Source organism: Bos indicus, chromosome 10 (assembly GCF_029378745.1).
Source record: "Bos indicus isolate NIAB-ARS_2022 breed Sahiwal x Tharparkar chromosome 10, NIAB-ARS_B.indTharparkar_mat_pri_1.0, whole genome shotgun sequence".
Taxonomy (NCBI): Eukaryota; Metazoa; Chordata; class Mammalia; order Artiodactyla; family Bovidae; genus Bos; species Bos indicus.
In genome coordinates, this window is record NC_091769.1 from 16,975,510 (window position 1) to 16,992,047 (window position 16,538).

Here is a 16,538-nt window from a genome sequence, read left to right on the forward strand (position 1 = left end):
TGGTGGACCCCAAAGTGGAGTGAGGCAGATACCCTCCTCCACTGCCGAAGAGAATGAGAGCAGAGACAGCTCTGGAGAAGAGCAACAAGGCAAAAACACCAGAAGGAAACTGAGGCTTTAGAGGGGTTCCCGGATCCCGGTATTCTGACCAAAATAAATGATACTCAAAGGTATTTTTTCTTAGCTCAATTCAGATGCCACAAAAACAGGGACTGCCCTAGTATGAAGAAATACATCCCCTTCAATTTGAGGGTCCCAGCTTCTCCCTACCCAGACTGACTCGACTCCTGGGCAGGGTTTTGGTAACTTCATCACTTGCTGGTCCCCTCTCGCTCCTCACACCTTTACAGTGGCCACAGAACTTCAAGATGTTATACCTGAAGATCTTCCAGCCCAAGCCCCTTTTTATGTGGGTGTGAGGGCCCAGAGAGGGGAAGTAATAAATGAAAATGTTCCATCTTCCTTTTCAGCCACGTCCATGGCCACCCCCATGGCCATGCCCATCCTCAGGTGAAAGACTCACAGGTTCTGTCACCTTTCCCTACCTGTGAACCTTATCTCCGGGATTGCTAGTTATACACTGTGTTTATTACCAGGCGCAATGAATCATTAGTTGTGCAAATAGCTGGCGGTTCAGAAGAGGACCCTGGGCAGGCAGAGAGATTCAGCTGATATGGTTATACAACCCGAAATGGGGGACTTTGGACTTCGGTGTCACCAGGTCTGTAGCCTTAACCTCCTGAGATAATAATGCAGAAAGCAGCAATGGTAATTAAAGACACAGAGTGCTATTAGTTAATACACGAGCACTCTCCATTTCTTGAGTTTTGCTAAGAGAGCTGGGTCGGGAGGAAAAGCGGCAACAGCAGCTCCTCTGGTAACTTACTGGACTGGATGGATCTGGAAACCTCAGCTCCCCCTGCCTGGGCCTTAGTTCCTTCATCTGGACCGTGAAAGGTGTGCAGTAGAGGCCAAAGGGCTCTCCCAGTTAGAACAGAAGGTCAGAGGAAGGGCTGCTTGGTGATGGGAAAGTGGGGGCATGACACATTCCCCAAATCAATAGGCCTCCAGTGTTCTTCCAAAACCTCAGTGATCACCAGCAAGGGGTGAAGAGGCAGCCTGACCCAGCTTTTCAGAGCATCAGTGCCTCAAACCCTATGCACTACAATCGCTCTGGAATGCCTGTTTCTACGCTGGCTTTGTGATTTGTGGCTGACACTGGAGAGTGTCAGCCTCTGTGGGAACAAGATGGGAACTGATGAGCTGGCCAGCCATCATCACCTCCCTGGCCTTGCTGAATCACCCTTGACATCCTGCCTAGAAGCAGAGGCTTGGAGGAGGTGGGTGACCTCTTGAAATCTCAGGCCAGGCCCATGATTCTGTAATCTCTGCTTTGCCACAATTAGGGAGGGAAACCGAGAAGGGGAGGAGAAACCATCGACTATGTTCTCTGGGATTCATTCGACAGCTTGGAGAAAGAACACAGAGGGAGACAGAGAAAGGGCCAGGAAAGGAACCAGCCACAGTAAGTGTAACCTCTCAGTAAAATAAAGACTGGCTGCATGTACCTCATCAGCTGCCCTCTGTCAATACTCAGGCCCGTCTGGCAGAACCTGAGGTTCCGAACTAACAGGCATTTCCCATTGAGCCAGCAAAGAAGGGCTTTTGAAAAAAAATATGTGGTGGTGTTGGTAAGAGGGGTGCGTGTGTGCACGCATGTGTGTATGTGTGCATGTGTGTGTGAGCTGGCTGAGGGCTGCCACACTTCCCAAGGTGCTAGCTCTGGAGATCATCTATTATATAAAAGTACAGACAGTCCCCACCCCCACCCCTGAGCTTCAAGATGAAGAATCCAGCCTGTTTGTTCCAGGCAGATGTAATCACACGAACAGTCAAGTCTAGAGGGCAGGACACTGCATGAATAATTCAAGCACTCCAGTCACTTGATTGTGTGTGCAGATAAAACACCAGTCAACCGCTAAACAGGTCAGCTGATAAACTTGTTTGCTCAGGCCTAACCACCATCCGCCAAATGCACCCAAGACCCACACTACAATTAGTGGCCGGTTTTCTTCTGCAGAACCCTAGCAAGCCTAGGGAGGTGGCCAGCCTCAGGAGGTCAGGACTGCATTTCTTAGTGCAGGGTTTCTTCACCTCCTTGCCTCTTTGTTCCTACACAGCCACAGGGCGATTTCACCCAACTCAGAGGTTGCTGTAAATCCAGCAAAGGCACTGTGCTCAGAGCACAGACAGTCCTGCTGGGAAGCAAGTGGGAGCTGAGGCTCCAAGGCAAAGGTGAGTGGCAAACAAGGTAAAGTGCTCGGTCTGGAAGCCAGAGGCCCACGTTTAAGTCCCACCTCTGCCCTCCTGGCTTCCCTAAAGCCTCGGTATCCTCGCCTATAAAAAGGGGGCAAAGAAGACATCTATCTCCCTCTGGCAGCTCAGAGGATTAAATGAGATCATGTCGCCAAACCTCAGGCATTCTCCTCCTAAGAACCCAGGGTCTGGGGACGGGCCAGAAGCCCCAGATGCACACAGCTGCTTCTTATGTAAACCCCACCACTGAATGCACTAGGAAGGTGAATAACTCTTCCTGGGTTCAGAGTGGCCCAGGACTCCAGGAGCAGCTTCGCTCCAACAGCCAAGGTGGATTCTTTGTGCCAAAGAACCATCCACTTACAGACACAGGGAACACCACCCATGCAGACCTCAACATGCAACGACATATTACACCTTAATTACGAAGCTTTTAGAAGAACGGCTGCTATAAATTTTAAACCTGGGTGCAATTACCCTCTCTAAACACACCCAAGATACCAAGCACTGAGGACAAAAAAAGAGGGGTGGAGAATGGGAGGCGGTGGCATCTTGCATAACAGCCCAAAGTCCTCGAACACCTGGGACCCCCGTTTCACTTCACACATTCTTAATGGACCAGTCGGATCCAGCCAGTTCCACTTCAAGTTAGGCAGTCTCTAGCCCATACTCCCGGGAGCAAACATCTTTACTTACAAACTGGTGTCTGTTTATGATTCTTGTGGGTCAAGAAGTAAAAGCCTGGTAGCCTTTTCCTGTGTCTCCCTAAAAAGCTAATCCCTGACTGCCTCCCCACATTCCTCAACAAAATCAGGCCCCTTTCTGGCTGCCCTTCACCCAACACTGGGGTTCCCTCCAGAAAGGGGAAGGAACCTGGATTCCAAAGGCTCTCTGTGAAACCACTGGAGCGGGCAGGCAGGAATCTACAAGCATTCCAGAGGTCACCTGCCCTTCTCACCTGCCCTGGGTCCTGCCCTCTTAAAGAGCAAAATTTAAACCTTGTAAACCACTGTTCATTTAGAGCAGAAAATCCATTCAAGTCACGGTCACCAAAGGCTAGAATGAGTCAACAGCCTTCTGAGATTTCAAGAACACCAATTGTTAAAAAGAACCATCGGCCCGCGCCATTTCTCCATGCCAAGTCAACGCTAATCGCTGGCCAAGCCAAACTATAGGCGGCCTCTCCTCGGAATACAAATATACAAACAGGCCTCTCCCACAGCCCTGCCCAGTGCCCAGGACAGAGTTACTGATATGCACTGAGATAAAGGTGTTTGTATTTGCCCAGTTTGAGGTATACTGTTATTAGAAGAGTGACGATACAGAGTAGTTTACATATCCATCACACACCAGCTAAACTGGTTTGACTTCAGGATTTCAAAGCTGAGCTCAACCCCCAGCCATCTCAGAAGTCCTAGCTAGGCTGCCCCTGGGCTTGTTACTTCACCTCTCAGCTTCCCCCTGGAAAATGGGAATGACCGAGGCAGCCTTTACATTACGATGGAGATGAGAAAGTTGCCTCATATACGTAAGGTACGGGGCTGTAACTCATCCTGGATTTATATTTTTAAGCAGTAGGTAGCCTGTTCCCTTAAATTTTGACAGCTCAGCCTGGCTTTTAAGACTCTTGAAGTTTAATCTTATCAAGGTAGAACATCACATTTTTGCACATGCGCACACACACACACGCATGCACATACAAACACACACACACATACACCCTCCTGCCCTTCCTTTTGTAAATTTTACATTAAAACAGATTAAAGCATCCAGCCACCTCTGGGTTACAGGAGTTTGTAAAGCGGATGCTGAACGGGCAACTTGCCTTTTGCTCCTTACCCCTCCACCAAGATCCAAGACCAGGACAAACTTCATAAGCTCGGATTGCTAAAAGCTCAACATGTCTGAGAACTCAACCAAGCCTCAGACCCTGCCTGTCAAGAGCTGGATCTGTAATTAGATATATATCCTAAAGCACTTACCTGTTTGTGCATCTCAATGTTCAAACCGTAGGACATCTCGTAGTACTAAAAGTAAAAAGAACTGCCGTTAACTCACAACACCAAAATCTGTGTTCCAGAATCGGCTTTGGCCAAATGGTACTTTTAGGATACATTTGCTAAAGAAGTTTAAGTCAAACCCCAAAGCCAGCTAACAAAGGGGCTGAAGAGATGAAGGACTCAGGAGTGTTGTTCTCATCTTACAGAATACCCTATGTGCAATAATACCCTATGTGTAAGAAGAGTTGGGCCCTCCCTCCCACCAGCCCTGCCTGTGCCATATATCCTGTTTATACAACGTTCGGGTTCAACAGGGAATCAATCCTGTGAACACTGGGGCCGCTTGCCCTATCAGAGTTCTTTAGCAATGTGTCCAAGGTCTCTTATGTGGACAGCAGTGCAGGGAGTCCCACATATGGACCTCCAGTGCCCTCCTCACCATCAGAAGATTAAAACTTGCTGGAAGAGACACTGGGAAAAGGGAGGACACGTCTACACACTGCCCCAGGGTCCATGAGATTCTCAGTGGGGTGATCCCTGAGTGAGCGTGGAGGCAAAAGGCTCCTCCACTCTCAGGAACCCCTGGGGAGAGAGAGGGAAGGGGAGAGGTCTTATGTCCCACTCTGGCTAAATCCCAGGGCTGCAGAGCAGAGAAGTTTCTACACACTCCCAGGAGGTCTCTAAGAACGACTTTTATCCAACCCCGAGACAGGACAACCAGCCCTCAGGGAAACCTTCAGAACACAAATCAAAGGCGCACAAAGGTAGTGTACAGGGAGAGGGGTTGGGTTTCTCTTTCTGCCTCTCCTCTCACCCACCCTCCTCCAAGTGGCCCGGGCTGACAGAGGCTGGTGAAAAAGGGTCGGATGGCACACCCGGACTACACCCGCTGCGGGGGCCGCCCCGCGGAGGCTGGGCAGGGCTCCCCAGGCCCCCGCAACCCTGGCCGAGTCCCAGCCGCCTCTCACCATCACATAATGGCGCTGCATCTCCGTCTTCTCGTTCGCCAGCTTGTCGTACTCCACTTTGAGGCTACGAGGGCAGGAGGAACCGGCTCAGGCCTGGGGCCTGCACAGCCTCCTCTGGGACCCCAACCCCTAGGGCGTCTCAGAGCCACTTGGCCACTTTCCTGACACCCACCCCCGGGGGTACTCCCCTCATCCCGCAGCCTCGGGCGGAGGGGGACGTGGGTCCCCGACACAGGGAGGGGGAGTGTAACAACTTGAAACTTCCCGCGGCCAAACGAATGAACTTATCCCGGGCTCGGGGTGGGGTGGGGGCCGGGACCCTGACGGTGGCTCGCGACCCCTCGAGACCCCCAGAACCCGGAGCGAGCCGGCTCGCGCCCGGATCCCTCAACTTCCCTCACCCCCGGAGCGGCACGGGGAGCCGAGAGGCTGCCGGCAGCAAAGGGTTAAGGCGCCGCGCTCGGAAAGGGGAAACAAAAGGAGGAGGCCCGGGCTGCCCCGCCGCCCCGGGGTCGAGAGCCCGCTCAGTCCCCGAGGGGTGGTGGCAGGAGCCGCGGCGGGGACGCCCCCGCCCTGCCAGCCCCGGGGCGGCCCCCACAGGCCTTACCTGTGATATTGAGCTTGAAGGAACTGGAATTCGTCTTTGATCCTGTCACAAGACTCAGCCACCGTGAATTTAAATCCTGGCTGCCCTGGTTGATGGGGAGCCTGAAGCCGGCCAGGACAAGACAGGGGAGGGGCGGGGGCGTCAGACCCGGCTCCAAGCTGCCCAGGCCCCTCAGCGGCTTTCCCCGGTCTCCCCCCGCCCCCACCTCTGCCAAAGGGGCCTCCCACAAAGCCCAGAACCTTCCCAACAAGTTTCTCCGGTCCCTGACGGGGAGGGGGGCGCCCTAATCTCTCCCTCTCGGCCGCGGGGCTCCTATCCCTTTTACGAAGGGGCTCCTATTCCCAAGTAAGACGGGGACAGAGGAGACACAACGAATGAGTTGGGAGACTTAGGTGAGGGGGCGGGAGACAGCATGAAAACAAACAGTTCCCCAGGAACACTGGGAGCCCCTCACGCCATTAGGGCGGAATTAACCTCCTCTCTCTACGGCGCCCCCCCATCCCCATCCTTTGTGTGAGCGCGCGCGCGCGCGCGCACACACACACACACACACACACACGCACGCACACACACACACATACCATAAAGGTAGCAACAAGCAAAATGGAGGTGCCAGATAAACTGCCTCGTTTACCCTGCCACGATAGATGCTTAAATAAACCGAGTTGCAATTACTCACCGGATGTCTGCCTTGCGGATACATGGCAGGGAGGGGTCGTGATTCCGAGAGCGTGGAAGCGCAGAGAGCCCGGGCCGGGGAGGTGCGGGGGAGGGGGGAGCCAAACCCGAGCGGGGGGCGGCCGGGAAACCGAGAGCTCGCCCCCGGCCCCCCCAGCCCGATCTCGCACCGAAATCCCAGAGTCCGGCGCCCGCACCAAGCGGAGACAAAGAGCCGAGGAGCAGGCGGCAAAGTCGTCGGCGGGCGCGGGCTTTGTGCACCTAGGGCTCCGCGAGCTGCGGCCGGCCGCCTTCCCCCCGCTGCGTGGAGCGCGTCAGAGCCGGGGACTGCGCGGACATCGTCGTCTCCCCGGCGGGTCCGGCGCGGGGTCCCGACTCTGGGGGCCCCTCTTGGGGCAAGCGCGGGCGCCCTCCGGTTCACTCAGCGCGTCGCGCCGGGAGTGGGGGCGCGCCAGGGCAGCCCCAGCATCCGGGGCGCACGGGTCCGATCCCAGGGGCGGCTCTCGGCGAGAAGAGGAAGGAGGCAGGCACCGAGGTGGCGGCTTGGGGCCGCAGGAGCGCCGGAGGGTGAGGGCGGGAGCCCGGCGCTGGCGCTTCGACGCCCCCCCTCGGAGAGGAAAGCCTGCTGTTCCGTCTGCTACTGCCGCCGCCGCCGCCGCCGCCGCCACTGCAAGCCCTTCCCAGGGCCGAGGAGGAAACTCCGGGTTCAGTGGGTGGGAATCAACCGCCCTGGCATTCTAACTCCAGTAGGCACTAGAAGCCGCCGCAAGGGTGTCCTCGCTGCTCCCAGTTCGAGCGCCGAGTCCCCAGCGAGGAGCGCTCGGTGCCGCCACCGCCGCCTCGGAGCGCGCAGGCAGAAGAGCGCTGGAGGGGAGACGCAGCTCGAGACCCGGGAGCTCTGCGGCTTCCTTCCTTCGCCTCGGCCCGGCTCTCCTCTCCGCGCCCCGACACTCCCCCCCACCCCCAACACACACCCAACGCGCGCGCGCACGCACACACACACACACACACACACACACACACACACACACACACACACACCAAAAAAGTACCCCGAACCTGCGGATACCACACACAGACAGGCGAGTGGGACGAGCACGAGGTCTGAACTGCCGCGAGAGCAGTTCCAAATAGGGACTGAAAAGTAACAAAATAATGTGGCAGCTTCGCCCAGCGCTGGCCAATGGGAGCTCGGGGCCCCCACGTGGGGCAGCCGGACTCGGCCTGCGACTGGGCGCCGCCGGGCGCAACGTCACAATGCCCTCTTGTGTCTAAAACTATGCATGAAAAGTAGCAATCAGGCCCTACCCGCTGGTGACTTTCGCATGGGAGTGAAAAACAGCGCTCCTCAGATCAGGAATTAACCGAAAGACATATAATAAATAGATATATATTATAGTCCAGGGCTGCTGGGGTTTTTTTCCCCCCCTCTTCTTCTTTTTTTTTTTTTTCCCACGATATACTAGTAAATAATCATTTGGCGGGAGGGGAAAAGAGGAAAGACAGAATAACAACAAAAGAAAAAAAGACAAGCTGTACAGTCCTCAAAACCTGTGGCTGGTAGCAATGTATCAGTTTATTCTGCAGTGGCGGCGAACGATTCCTCCCTCTAATCTCATTAGGTCTGCAAAGCAGCCCAATTAGATACTATAAAACAAACAGAATCACTTTGTCACTTTAATGTTTTCACTTCACAAGATTTAGGACCGATAAAATGGTGGCTCCCAAAGTTGCCTCCCACCTTAATTTTGCTGGGAACTGAGAGTGTCCCTTTCTTTGCCCCTTCTTCTGCTCACCCACCCCCACCCCCGCCCCCGCGGCCCCCAGCTTTTCTTCTTTGTTCATTTGTCCTTTACGGAAAGCCAAATAAACAGCGTCTTTGATGTGCGGCGGCTGCCCGCGAGGACATGTCGGAGGAACTCTTGCTTGGCGGGCTGCGCAGATAGAAGGGCCCGTCTGTCCGCGGACACCCTGCACAGTTCGCGCTGTCCCCACTCGGGGACTCTTTCTCGGTGTAGACCGCTACGCCTTCGCCGCAGCTACCCAGTGAGCGCCGAGGCCAGGGAAGCGGAGTCGGGAATGCGGTGGCGGCCTTACCCCACCAGCCCGGGTGCTTCGAGTTCCGACCCGGTTTTCTCAGCCTGCCCCCGGCAGTGTCACGGCGTCGGCGGAAGCCTGCAGAGGGGCGCGCGTGCGAGCCTGTGGGCGTCTCGGCCGCCAGCCTCGACGCCCCGGGAGGCGCAGACGCTCACCCGCCCCCGTTCGCTCCTCTCCCACCCCCACCTCCGCGCCTCCGGGACTCCCCGCGCGGTCGCACAGGCCACTCGACTCCGGGGGCCAGTTTGCCCGCAAACCCATAGCCTATATCTACTGAGCTCGGGGTTACGTCAGGGCAGACGGGCCGGGGGGACGCGGCCCTCGAGCGTCGGGGGGCTGGGGGCCGCGCCCTGGGCCGCAGGGGCACCTACGGGCGGGGGGCCCACTTGGGCCCCCCTCCCCAACATCTCCGCGAACCCGCACGCACCCGGGGGCCGGCGACGGGCCCGGGATCTATATTTTCCCCTCATTAGGAGCTGGAGTTCGCTTTTGCATTTTAATGAGGAGCTGAGAGCGAGCGGGCGCTCGGAGGCCGGTGCGCTGGGAGTTACACGTGAGCGCCCGCCTCGGAGTTGAGCCTCCCCGCGTCCCCTCCGGCCGCCAGTCCCGAACCGCGCTCCTCTCTTCATTTATTTATTTTCCTAAATAAAAACATAAATCGTGTGCGCCACGCACTGAAGAGGGGGGTGGGGAGAAGCCCGGCTCGACAGATGCGAGCATCTGGCCGCAGCATTCATTAGACACAAAATGGCTCCTCTTTGGAGCTTCCTTCCCCCCTCCCCCTTCTCTGCCCTCCCCCTTACGTCACGGGTGGGCGCACCCGCTTCCCACCCGCCCCGCCCCTTTCTCGCCCCTGCCCCCACGTGGGGGCCGCAGACCCCGCCCCCTAGCGAGGCTCAGAAGACCAATCAGAGACGGTTGATGAGAGTCTCAGTTACTGATTGGTTAAATTGCCGAGCCCTGTCAGTCGGCGACCAAGGCTGTCAGTCAAAACCACGCGGGGTGGGGGAGCGCTGACAAATGCCGAGGCTTCTGAGCCTCCCGCTTGCAAATAGTGCTTGGAATGGCTGCTTAATTAGCTTTGAATGGCTTTTCCTTCCAGCTCAAACAATCTGTCACTACCATGTGGTATAAAGGAGCCATGCATAAAAAAGTAAGCAGAGGCTAAATATCAATTTGATTTTGTGTATCAAAGGAATATTTTATTTTTCTCCCTAGTAATGAAACGTATCAATTTAAATAATAAAAGGTAAAAACACACACACAAACCAAAAAAAGAAAAAAAGAAGGGGGGGCTGGGCAGAAAGAAAGAAGGGGAAAAAACCAAACTCTACGGTTCTCCGACTCCTGTGCAAGCCTTAAACAGGTAATTTCTACGGCCCACGTTCAGGAGGAAGCCTAAAGAGTACACCCATCCTCACCTCTTTCAAACTTGCATTGTGTGTTCTGTTGTCGTCCAGAGGTCTAGGAGGAGTGATGGGGGAGGGGTGGCCCGTAAAAGGGGAGGTGGGGGCGAGGAAGGGGGCAAACTTTAAAGGGAGCTCTTTGAAGCTGCTAATCAAAGTGGAGGGGGGTTTTAAAACCCCATAAACTCGGGATCCCGCAGCAGGTCTCGATTTGGGAGCTGAGAGGGAGTGAGGGGTCGGGGGAGAGAGTGGGTGTGCGTCTCGCCGGGATTTATTAAACACAATGCCTTCAAGATGCCCGGGATGCGGCGCCTGGTCCGGCCTTCCCTCTCTCCGTTCTCACTTAAGACTGGCTCCATTGGCGTCCGCCCGCAGTTGGCCAACAAACCTAGCCCCTAGGTCGGGTCCACTTGGATCGGGGCCAGAAGAGCGGTCTGGGGTTTGGTGTCGCTCCTAGCCGGACGACCACTCTCCGGGTCGTTGAGCCAGTGCCCTCCTGCCTGGTAGACTCACGTCGAGTTCACCTGTGAGCCTCAGCGCCAGCCCTGGAACCTTGGAGCCCTCGTGCAGAGAGTCGCCTTCTCGGCAGGATTCCACTGGAGGACCCCACCACCTAGTCTGAAATAATAGCGGCGCCAAAGCCCTTTCTGTGTACAAGGCAGGACACTGCTACCCAGGCACTCCCGAAGGAAGCGGCCTGACTGGTAGCCTTGTTTTATAGAGTAAAAGAGAAGACCTAGAAAGTCCAGTAATTTACCCCAAGCTGGGCATAGGTGTCAGGATTCGAGTCCAGGGCAACCGGTTCAACAGCCAACTTCAGCGTCCTCTTTGATAGCAGGAGCTGGACCCCTGCGAATATGTGCTAAAGGAAAGGCATTCACTCATTCATCTTCATTCATTCATTCATACTGAGGGTCTGGCGATGAGGTCACAGGCCCAGCTCCCCAGCGCTGGGCTTCCACTGGCTCCTCACAGAGCATCATTCCCAGGTCTGCTGGGTGTCTGGCCTCCAGCATGTAGAGGAGCAGAGAGGTAAAAGCAACTAGCCCAGCTCTCCTTTCAGATGGCCACTGCTTTACCCCCCACCTTGCCACACCACAAATTAGGAAAAACAGGGAGAAAAATAATTCTTTATGCTCGAGGTAGAAAAGAAAAAAACATGTATAGGACACCCCGCCCAAAGTGCTTGACAATTATTTTTCAAGAAGGAGGGGAGTGGAGAGAGAGTTCAAACGTCTCTGTCTCCAGTTCTAATTGGAAACGTTTCAACTGTTTATGTTACAAGAAGTGTCAGGGTCATTTGCTACTGGAGAGCTGACTTTTCATTGGCTGCTTAATTGAGTACCTCGGAGTCCACCCCACGTGGGAGAGGAATACCTGGCACACACACATACACACACACACACACACACACACACATACAAAAGTCACCCGGTGAGACAGAAAGCCTGGCCTGGATTTGCAGAGTGGAGGTTCCCCAGCCCTTCATTGGGGGGTGAGAGGTGGTTGGTGGGCAGTTGTTCACCAGCTCCAAGAGCTGCTTTTCTGGCTTTTAAAAATTAACTGTCAAGCACGTTAGATAGAGTGTTAATAAATGGTTTCTCCTTTTCCCAGGAATCAAAGGGCTTGACTCAGGTCAGCCACAGGGCTGTGGCCTCCAATTTGAGGAAGAACTCAGTACCTTGCAGCTTAGATGGTAAAGAATCTGCCTGCAATTCAGGAGACTAGGGATCCATCCCTGAGTCAGGAAGATCCCCTGGAGAAGGAAATGGTAACCCACTCCAGTATTCTCGCTGGGAAATCGTATGGACAGAGGAGCCTGGCGGGCTACAGTCCGTGGGGTCGCAAAGAGTCAGACACCACTGAGTGACTACACTTGTACTTTCAGTACCTTGGGTGGGTTTCAGATCACTCCGTGTTATCCCTTCCCCCACAGCCTCCACTGGCTTTGATTTTCTCAAGGTCTGTCATTGGGACTGCACAAAGGGAAGAGAAATCTTTCTCTGTCCTCTCCCATTTGGTTGATTCTGTAAGTCTCCTCTGATGGTTGGCCCTTGACTCCATTGCTAGGGCAGTTCTGTCCCCTCACCATCACCACCCCTATCCACCAGTCATCCCCAGCCTTCCTCCACAAGTGAGCACCTCACCACAAAGTAAAAGGAAAGGGAATTTTTATTTATCTAACAAACTCTTACATAGTGCTTAACTCTGTCCCAGACACTGTTCTAAGCACTTGACAAATATTAACACACTTAATCCTCTCACAGTGAATGAAGTGGGTACTATCAGTATCACCCCTGTTATACAGGGGGTTGGGGGTGGGGGGCAATTGACATGCTATGTACAATGACTTGCCCAAAGTCACTTCAGTGGCTGATGGACTTGAACCCAGGCAGTATGGCTCCAGAGTCTTCACCCCCACACTCCACTGTCTCCAAAAGCTTGACTTTCCTGGGAATGCAGATTAGGGCCACAGGACAGACCACAGGAAACAGGAAGGCCCCTAGGAAGTCCCAGACAGAGCCCCTGTAGAGCTCATTCTGCAACCACCTTATTTCAGGGACAGGAACTGAGCTCTAGGAGGGCGGGGAACTTCCCAGGGTCTCCTTATCCCCACTTCCAATTCTCTGGCTGGTCCCAGCTATGTGACCTGGAGGGATGTACTTGATCTTGCTAAGCCTCCATTTCCTCATCTGTAAAGTGGAGATAACAGTCCTGTCCACCTCAGAGAGTTGTTCCAAGGATGGATGGAGATAATGCATGCAATGTACTTAGTGCAGAGCCTGGCTCATTAAGTGATCAATAATAGCCATGTTGGCCATGATGATGATGCAGAACCATCCTTACACATTCTTCAACTCCTTACACATTTCCTGAGTGCCTGCAGAGATGAGGGAGGTCTAATGCCCCAACCCTTGAGGGGAATAATTCAGGCAGTAGCCAAGCCCACGTGGGAACATTGAGCTCACTGAAGCTCACCCGCCCCCCACCCCACCCTGGCCCCACGCCTCATCCCCCACAGAGGTCATCAGGCCTTCCCCTCACTCTCTGGAATTCCCGTTCTTTATCATGGTCCTATGATGTCCTTGGATATCCCTACTGCCCAAGGACCCTTGAGATATGTGTGGGAGGGGGAGGGCCAAAGGCAATTCAAAGCTAAGCTTTGGGGGGTTGGTGGGTGGGGAATTCTGGAGGCAGAGAAATTTGATAAACAGCAGTGGAGTCCGTAGCATTTCTGAGAAGGCCAGCCACAACAATGAAGTATGTGAGGATAAAGTAGTCCGGCTCTGAGGGAGAACAGGAGTTGTGAAAGGGGCTCCTGGGAGGGCTGCCTGGGAGAGTGGAGCTTGAGCTTAGCCCAGAAGGATGGACAGAAGTTCCAGTGGGTAAAGGGGACCAGGATGAGCAAATGCTGCTGACAGGGACCCGTCCCCTTTAGCCTGCGCCTGGGTGCTTTCTGCTTCCCTGAATCCTTTCTGTGTTTTGCCACCTGAAAGAGGCCTTTGGCTCCCTTCCCTAAGGCCCCTGCCATCATCCCCACTTGTAGTTCGGGCTCCAGTGAAATGTCTCTAAAGTCTCCTAAGGTCAGAAGAGAGGAATCCACTCAGTACTGCCTGGCAGCCCCAGCCTGAATCAAGAGGCCTGAGGAGCTGCCAGATTCTGGGGAAGACCCGGAAACTCCTAGGGTCTCAGTTTCCAGATCTGTAGAATGGGAATAGTGACCCTTAATTGCTTACCTGGCAGGAGTTTACAGAAAGTCTACTCTAAGACCTTTTTGGAGGTACCAAAGTCTAAGGGAAACCTTTGGAACATACACAAGCACAGACAGCCTCTAATTCCAGGCTGTATGTGGGCCCTAAGAACTAAATAGGGTCTATGCAGGGGAGCAGTTTTGGGTAGAAGGGATAGATAGAAGTAAAATCAGGGAAGCTGCGTGTAGAGGGTGGTGCTTAGTGTGGCTAAGTGCAGAGGAAGGGGAAGAGTTCCAGACAGGGACAAAGGTGGTCAGCCAAGACATTCTAGAGAATGCTGGGAATGGTTTGCTTTGCTTGATGGTGCAACTGGCAGAGGAGGCCACCACATCTCTCCAGAAATCTAAGGAAGCCAGGCAATAATTTAATGAGCCCCTGGTGTCCACCTGGGACTCTGTACAGAGGAGGCATGGAATGTGTTTGTTTACCTCTCTTTAGGAGAAGTGTAAGACTGGAAACATTCTCCCAGCATTCCATCCAAAGCCGAATTCCCCCGCATCCTGCTGTTCCCAAGGCGCACTTTGCTGACCTCCATTGACTAAGGGGGCAGGGTTTCTGTGCCTCATGCCGGAACTGGGTAAATATTTATCGAAGTGATTGGGCGTCCTAATTAAGAGATTTGTGCCATTTCTTTCTTTCCTTTTTAAGGATTCAAAGTGGAGGCTTAGGAGATTAAGAAATATTTTGCTGGTATTATGCATCCAACTTCACAAGGGTGAGGCTCATGCCGCAAGAATTATACGGGCCAGCAGAGCCAGCAGTGGGGAGTGCTCTGGGTCAGGCTGAAGGGTTGAGAGAGGGGACTGTCGCCACCTGGTCTGTGATGGTGGGTGCAGATGTGAGGAGGTCTGTATTTGCCTCAGAGCTTTGATGTTCACTTCCAAATCTGGTCTCAGCTTTCTATCCTTTTAGTAAATGAATTGATAAAAGTGGGCTTGTCACATACAGGCCATAACAGTGAAGAGTTTGTTTATACAGTGTATTCATGTATATCAGTGGTCCTCAACCAGGAGGGATTTTGCTCCTAAGAGGATGTTGGCAATATCTGGGGACACTTTTGGTCGTCAAAATTGAGGGTAGTCATGCTACTGACATCTACTGAGTACAGGCCAAGGATGACTCTAAACATCCTGCAGTGCACAGAGCAGCCCCCACAGCAAAGAATGACTGAGTCCCAGATGCCCATCACACTGAGGTCGAGGAGCCCTGCAAACCTGTCTGATCTAACTTTAACGAGCAAAGGAGCGCTCTCTGCTCCTCTTTGGCAGATGAGCAAACAGAGATACACAAAGGTATCACGTGTGTAGGACATGAAGAAGCAGTTGTTGAACTCAGACCCTCTATCTTCAAACACTGGATCAAGGTCTTTAGACCCCCTTTCTACTCTTTTCTCTATTCTTAGTGCTGTCTCTACCAGAAAGTAATTAGAACCAACTAGCTCTGGCATCCTCCCTTGTGTAGAGTTTAAGCCATTTTAAAGGTTGCCCTACAAATCAGTAATCATGTAGTAGTTCTAATAAAGTCTCTCTATGAAGGGCTGGCTCTCAACAAGGTCCTGGGATTTCCTGGTAGCTCCTCCAAGTGGGGACATTAAGCCTGGCCCCTCTGGCCAACTGTGTTACACTGGGAAGTAGTCAGGAAAGTAGATGTTGGCTCAGCTCTGAAAGAAATCCAAGTGAAAGGCTAAATAGGATGAGATTGTGTGGAGTTCAACGAGGGAGGGGTGGGCCAGTAATGATGTATGTATGTATTCTTTGGCTTTGGAGGTTCCCTTCCCGGAATGAAGGTCCTGCAGGAGGGAGCCTGGAGCAACTTAAAAAGGGTGGGCTGGGGCAAAACTAAGGGTATAGAGGAAAGAGAGCTGGAGACTCTGACGGTCCAGACTGCTGGTAGACCCAGAATTCTGGAAACATGGAGATGGGGGCAGGAGAAAAGGGAGGGGGCTCCTGAGGTAAGAAAGAAGGAAATAAGGCAGAAAGACCATTTCAGATTTTGAGGTTGGAGTAGAACTGTAAAAAAACTCATTTTGAAAGTCTGAAGGACCAACACTGTTTGACTCCTGAACCCCTACAAAACATCTGTAGGAAGAGGTAAGGTACAAACAAAACCCAAGCTGTGTTTTCAGCTTACAGTACTGTCATATATATGGACCTGTAGGCGAGATACAACTTGTAGAGCAGGGAAATAGCCCCATTTGGCAGATGAGAAAACTGAGGATCAAAGAGAGAAAGTGGCTTGCCCGCTACCATACAAGTTGATAAATGTGAGTTTGCTCAGAATTAGGCCTTCTGGCATTGGAATAAACCAGTCAGGGTTTTCAACTGTGCTCTAGGGTGGTCCTGGGATATGTGTAAGTCCCAGGGTGGGAAGAAGATGGGGAAGTGGAGAGGGTGGTGACAGGGATCCCCTTCCCCACTTCCATTGGAAGAGCTCCAATTTTTATCTGTTTAATACATTAGGTTCTACAAAATACTTTGAGGAAATAAAGAAGAGGTTCTGGGGCTAAAAAATAAGTTTTAGAATCGCTAAACTACATGATATCTTTCCAGACATTCTCAGCTGTGACTACAGAATTTTTTCCAGCTCAGTGGGAAGGGCTCTGGAAGCCTGGGAGGGGCATTGCCAATGCCTCACAGCAGAAGGCACCTAGGGAGCCCTTAGTGCTAATTTGGTCTCCCATTTGCTCTTGGAAAATGGCCTAAGAGGACATGGAG

At 53.3% G+C, this 16,538-nt stretch overlaps 1 protein-coding gene across 12 annotated transcripts in view; it reads right to left on the minus strand.

Annotated features, from left to right (window-relative positions):
• Positions 1 to 7,719, minus strand: part of TLE3 (TLE family member 3, transcriptional corepressor) — a 49,324-nt gene extending 41,605 nt beyond the window's left edge. For 4 of the 12 annotated variants that reach the window (XM_019967738.2, XM_070796998.1, XM_070796997.1 and 1 more), the window contains exons 1-4: positions 6,571 to 7,706; positions 5,892 to 5,992; positions 5,285 to 5,348; positions 4,299 to 4,343 (exon numbers count right to left, since the gene is read on the minus strand). In XM_019967738.2, coding sequence (XP_019823297.2) covers positions 4,299 to 4,343; positions 5,285 to 5,348; positions 5,892 to 5,992; positions 6,571 to 6,594 — 234 coding nt within the window. In that variant the 5' untranslated portion in view covers positions 6,595 to 7,706. Of the gene's footprint in view, positions 1 to 4,298; positions 4,344 to 5,284; positions 5,349 to 5,891; positions 5,993 to 6,570 lie in introns of all 12 variants that reach the window. The other 8 variants (XM_070797003.1, XM_070796996.1, XM_070796993.1 and 5 more) reach the window with 4 other exon arrangements.
• Positions 7,720 to 16,538: the final 8,819 nt, after the last annotated feature.